Here is a 6,625-nt window from a genome sequence, read left to right on the forward strand (position 1 = left end):
AGAACTAGAAGCAGGTGATAGCAAATTTGAATTCCTCGATCGTTGTAAAGAATCTATATTAAGTGAAAATGGCGTACCTAAGGTGTATAGTGAACGCCGATGCAACGGAGGTAGCGCAAACATTGCCGAACGTTGCAAAACGACTATAAACAATTTTTTTCAAACTTCTTGTTGGGCATTTCGCCTCAAAAATTTTGTCATCACTCAAAAAGTAATCAAGAACTATCACCCAGAGGGTATCCTGCGACACATTATATTACATAACACCATTATTGAACTTTTAACAATATGTGTAAAGTCAACTGACTTTCAATACAATGACAATTTTTATCAACAAAATTTTGGAATGGCTATGGGGTCACAACTATCCCCATTTTTCAGTAATTTATTTATGGAAAATTTTGAATCAACTTTCATTAATAATTACAAATTTAAACCAATAATTTAGTAGCGTTATATTGATGACGTATTCTCCATTTACAGTCATGGCTAACAAAAACTTCATTAATTTTTATCTTATCTGAATAATAAAGAACCAACAATTAAATTCACCAATGAAAAAGAACAAAATCATTTTCATTCCATTTATTCCAGGATTTTCATATCAAATTAAACAAGTGGGTATAAAATTTAATTTTACGACTATCTTCAAAACTGAAAATACAATTAGAAGTTAAATTTCAGTAACAAAACCTCATGATATAATTAAAAATACAAAAAATGTAATTTATAAAATTCCTTGCGAATGCAATACATTTTATATAGGACAAACCTCAAGACCATTACACAAAAGACTCAAAGAACACCAATCACACATAAAAAACAGAGAATATCATAAATAACACATTTGTCAACATGCATTTGATAATTGCTATAAAATTCAATGGAATAATTCTACAATTTTAACAAAAGAACAATCTACAAAAAAACGTAAAATTAAAAAAAGCGCGCTAATTTTACTAAATCAAAATAATTGTGTTGCTTCATGTTCATTTAATTTAAGTCATACATGGTTACCTATGCTAAAATCTGAAGTAGACCAAAGAAACATACACCAAAATTATTAATTAACATTACCTTTATTAATTTAAACAATGAGATTAAGTCAAACTCACATAACTGACAATTTGCACAGACGAATTATCAGATCGAATTTTCATATACTGCATTATCTGTAATAAAAGTCTGTAATGAGGAAATTCTGTCTTTTTTAAAGACAAAAATTTTTGAGGCGAAATACCCAACAAGAAGTCTGTAAAAAAATGAATCCGCTCCAACAATATATAACTTATCTACGACTATAAACAATTTTGAAAGAAACTAGTACGCATTTCATAATTATCTCTTCTAAGTATTGATTTGCTGTATGAAAGGTACGAATTCCAGTACATTATGGTGTTATAGTCACGTGATCTGCAGATAGGGACTGGATATAAGCAAATAAATATATAAAGTTTCAAATACGGTTAGGACCACATTTTATACAAATTTTTTTCAGTTTGCAAGTTTTTAATGCAATTGAAGCAATAGTGACAAGGAGCCTTTGCAAGCTCTCTAGTGGGTTCAGATCCGGTGATATTGGAATTTTCCCCTTTTTAATAACGTGTTTCTGAAATCACACGAAATAGTGGGCACAAATCACATAAAAACGAGAGTTTTTCAACGAGAAACAAAAAACTTTGATAAAATATATGAACCGTTAAGGGTCTATTGAAGCTTTTAAAGTTTCCCACTGCTTTGCAGACCAGCAATAACAAAAGAATTTATTGATCTCAATGGAGTAAAGCCTTAAAAGGAGTTGACAAATTTGCTGCCTTTCATTGATCAGAACTGGAGTGTGCAGCTACTTACTACTGCCTAAACCTGAGTAGAAATTGATTATGTCGAATACAAAAGAAGCAGTTTACGACTAGTCGAATATTTTAGTCAAAATCCCGCTGTTCAAACTGTCTGCTTTTAGTACATCGACAATGCATTTCCCATTTGGATTGCTTTTATCATAGTTCCAGACATAATAACCTTCCTAATATTTGATTTTTTTATTATAAGGCGATACAATGCGCCGTTAAGGGTTACTTTCTGATGCAGAAATCAGCCAGTATTCAAAAAGTGGCTTACAAAACCGAGATAAGCGACATTTTGACTTGCTGCAAAGAACTTCTGGATTTAAAATCCATCTACTGACCTTCTCGCATGTAAATTGGCATTTTCAAATGGTACTTACCGGAATTTTCTCCAGAGCTGCCCGGACCGAGCAGAACGTCGATACCTCCATCCGACAGAATATCCGTGTCCTGGGTGTAGATGGAAAACGAAGAGTCTTCTTGTAATCGTGCCAGCATGACCGCCAGGCTATTCCTGAATAATAAACATCCGAAATAATAGCTGACAGCAAAACCATATTGACTGAGAAAAATCGATTAACCGGACCAGAAAGTCAAGCGAAGAGTTACAGCGAGAATTGATCATATTATTTTGACGGCTCCATCTGCTAAATCGGATATAAAACCAAGGCGTCTGGATCAAATAAAACGAAACAGATAGGGATGTTTCCAGACAAATTCCGCTCTAATCACTAATAATAAAACCGTAAAACCTCACTTTAGCACTTTCGTTATTTAGTTGATTCCGTGATCTAATTAACATTAATCGCCTTAACTTTATATTACATACAACGTAATATTAAGGCAGTTTTGTAATTGTTGACCAGCAACATCGCCCGATCCATCCATTATTTTGCTTTACTAATATCAACCAATACTTATTTTGAGTCACCCTGCATGTGAGCTGATTATTGTTAATTTTAGCGACATGCTTCAGAAACTTTTTGCCATGTTAAATATATTACTCTTCTGGCAAATGGTTGTAATTAGACACTCTCAGGCCATAAACCGAAACGTGGCACGTTAAAATCCAAACTTCCATTAAACTTTTCTGGCAAATTTAAGAGGAGTCATGATAAAATCATAAAACCACCACTTACCTGTCGAGATCATCGGGCTCTTTGAGCTGCAACGTGACGTTACCGTCCGAAGCTGTGGAATACATAAAAACGGCATGGCTTCCAGTGTATGGCTGAAGGGGAAGACGGACTCCAGAGAATTCGTGAACGGCCTGCAAAGAAAAAACAGAGAATACGCTTTTATTATTTAAATTACGCGAAAATATTTATAAAGTCGGGCTCAATTGCAAAAAGAGCATATTCAATGAGGTATTAAAATATTTTCCGACTTTTCGATTTCTCTTGATGGAGAGAATGCTTTGCTCCTGCTGACAACTTTATCATATGCTTTGGTGTACCATTTAGGATCATTTGAACACAAAGCAAGTGTGTTGTGCAAACTATAAGAGAAGTAATATTTTTGTCGGGCAAAAAACGCGAAAATGATGATCCTTTTTGAACTAAGAGGTAGATTAGTACATTAACATTCCGGCACAATATTAATAAATTGCAATAAGTTATTCCAAAAGAGAAAGAAAATCGTTGAAGCTAGTGTAAAACATCAACAAAATTTAAAATTGAAAGTGAATTCTAGTCGAGAGATCGATGTGCTCAATGCATGACTTTACGACGTTTTCTTTTTCTTGAATGTCACAAGTGCAATTTCAGAGAGCTCATGTAAAACTAGTTCTATAAGAAATCATTCAAAGATAATAAGGATGTAAAAAATATATATTGACCGCGGACGAGCAGTTGAAAGAACAAACCAAATAATAATGGAGACATTCATCCAACGATCGATTATATTTAAATGAAATTGGATTAAAACTAGATCCAGCCCTTCTGAAATATCCATTTTCAGCAGACAATATAAGCATGATAATACTATTTTGATACCTACTGGAATTTGCGCTCAAATTACGGAATTTTATTGCATACTTTGCCTAGCTTATGGTTTATTTTCGATCTATATGGGTCTGTTCATAAGCTATATAAAATTTTACGGCCGTTCAGATATAATCCAATTTTATTTATTCGCAGGAAATTGCAGCGCTCTTTTTTGTAACAAATTGCTTCTGTACAGCAGAATATTAAACATTCTGGTTGCATTATTTATGGGCAAAGCCGCAACTTAATAGATGAGTCAGTTATTTTGATTAATTTTTGGCGACTAAACTCAATAATGAGCGCTCCAAGTACTAGAAAGTGTATCGTTGAGTTCCATCATCTAAAAACTCCACCAGCTTAGCATTATCATATGCTTTGCATTCGTGTCATCAAAACTGATTTTTGCACAAGAAAAAAAATTGTTTCCTTCGTAATTTGCGAATTTTAGTTCTGAAAGAATATTTTTCATAAGCGAAATTTAACTTATGAACAAACGCTTGATAATTAAATTATCATAAGACAGCATCACGTTTTATGACATTTGCAGTTAAAGTCTGAAATTGTAAAATAGGAAGGAAACATAAATATTTTTTTGCGCAAAAACTATGAATGCTACAAGGTTTTAGAAATGGCTCGAAAATGTCCAGAAAATATTGGTGCATCAACTTGAAAAAAATTAGTTGATTCCAGCTAGCAAATACTAAGTTCCGCACTTGTTTGAAGATTTTTTACTTAATTTGATAAAAAATCCTCCGAAAGTAACATTTTCTATGTGCGATACCGGACGTATAACTAATTAAACTTAATAAAAACTAAAATAAAATGAAATTAGTTGCTAAAAAGAGTTTAGATATATTAATAATTAAGTTTAAATCGGCAGTTTTGAAAACACTTCCGCATAGTTTTCGCAGGTGCCAAATTGATATTTAATGGTTGTTTGGGGGAATTTAATGACTGTGATTGCAAATAGCTGAATGGAGTGAAACAACGTGAGGACTTTCAGCAAATTTCGACCCAGATAACATCCATTAAAACCAGCCCCTAATATACGCTGTTTGTTTTTAATTTCGGGCATGTTTTGTTGCCCTTCTGGGAACGGATCCAACAACTGTGCAAAATATATCAGAACAGTATCATAATTTACTTAAATACGAAATAGCATCTGGCTCCCAGACAGAGAAACAATTATCCGTTTTTGCATGTCCGGACAACAGACATATATCATATCATAAATCATGCCGTCCCGGAATTGTGTAGTTGGACCGTTACCGTGTTAATTATTCCTGTTATTTACCAACAAACACATTCATGCATTTTAGGGTCGGCAATAATAGATTCATTGTTCCGCTATAGCTTGATTATAATTATATCATCGATTCGATTCGAAACGATTATGACTCTACACACGTTGATAGCGAACAACATGCTGTATGACGTTTTGCATGTTAATCTGATCAAACATGTGCTTGACCTGTCGCATTCTGCAGACAAGCCACCAAGGGGAATTGCACCAGGACAGGATGAGGTCGAACTTACTTAATTAGCCCCTGATGTGTAAAGCCCCGTTATTAGTTGGGCATTAGCTGTGACATTTATCTAACATTGGATTTATGAGGAAACAGTTCACTGACTTTCATTGGTCTGCAATTGTTCTTGTCAGAAAACAGCAGCCAGAGTATGAGAAGTTTTCGAATGTCCAGCTTGCTTTACCATCAACCAGACACTGAGATTAGACAGGGTTGAAATGTTCCTGCAAAGACTAGAGCTGGTAGTTTTTCTCCTAAATACCTATAGCTTATTGTTGCCTAAATCAACAAAGATGAAACATGCCTTAAACGAAAGTACAAAAAAGTGGTCATGCTGATGGAACTATAAATTCGTCGCTGTAATCATTCCAGGCAACTTCAGAATTTGTCGATTAAATGTCTCAATTGAGATCCAAAAGCCATGAGATTAATATCTGCATATCAACACGTACTGTTGTCGCATTAGTTGCATTTAAAGTATGCACAATTTATCACAAAGCTTCTCAATTTTCGCTCATAGCCTGGCCTTACATGAGTGTTCAGTATTTGTTTTAACGGAAAACTTCAATGTAAAAAGTTAATAGTTTATTTAAGCGACGACTTGATACTGGTCAGATTAAAGAGCTGGAAATCTTATATGTTATGCGTGGTTCTGGAGCTTCTTTCCATGAAACTTGACACGAAATTAATTGTTGCACTGTCTTCAGTATGCAAGCAGAAATCAGTTGTTCAGATGCGGCAGCGTTCACCTTCTTCGGCAGCTTCACGTTAACTTGCCCAAAATTTTCTAGCCTGTAATAAGCAACGCATCATAGATTGACCACGTATCCAATCTAGAAAATTGCACCCATTTAGAGCCTTCAACAAGGAAGATAAATTTATGCGCGTTTCATATTGTTATAAATTTTACGACTACAGGAGCATTTTCAAAAATGTAATCAAAACTTCGCTGTCAAGCGGCCAGTTTTGCAACAGTCTGCATTTTTTTTGTTTTTGTAAAGCTCTGGATACTGTTGGCAGTTGGTTTTCTGAATTGATCCACACTGCACAAATGAGCGTGATAAAAGCTAAAGAAAAATCCCCCCTGCTTCCTGCCTTCAGGAAACCTTTTGCGTAAAAATCTTTGCGTAAAATCTAAGAGTCTAGGCGTGAAATATTCACAAAAGTCAAGCTGCGAGTATACCGAGTGTTTTGTAATAAGTTTCCGATATTTCACAGAGCGATTCCTCAGGTGTTTTTAGGGTAAAAAGTTTTTATCAAGCTATAAGGT

General features: G+C 34.4%; 1 protein-coding gene across 5 annotated transcripts in view; it reads right to left on the reverse strand.

The window, feature by feature from the left end:
- Positions 1-2,016: 2,016 nt before the first annotated feature.
- The window catches only part of LOC109544945, a 215,385-nt gene continuing 210,776 nt past the window's right edge, over positions 2,017-6,625 (reverse strand). For 3 of the 5 annotated variants that reach the window (XM_048667190.1, XM_019915371.2, XM_048667187.1), the window contains 2 exons: positions 2,984-3,114; positions 2,018-2,358 (listed from right to left, as the gene is read on the reverse strand). In XM_048667190.1, coding sequence (XP_048523147.1) covers positions 2,178-2,358; positions 2,984-3,114 — 312 coding nt within the window. In that variant the 3' untranslated portion in view covers positions 2,018-2,177. Of the gene's footprint in view, positions 2,359-2,983; positions 3,115-6,625 lie in introns of all 5 variants that reach the window. The other 2 variants (XM_048667191.1, XM_048667192.1) reach the window with 1 other exon arrangement.

This window comes from Dendroctonus ponderosae, unplaced genomic scaffold (genome assembly GCF_020466585.1).
Source record: "Dendroctonus ponderosae isolate FM_Combo_2020 unplaced genomic scaffold, Dpon_F_20191213v2 Dpon_F_20191213_6, whole genome shotgun sequence".
Taxonomy (NCBI): domain Eukaryota; kingdom Metazoa; phylum Arthropoda; class Insecta; order Coleoptera; family Curculionidae; genus Dendroctonus; species Dendroctonus ponderosae.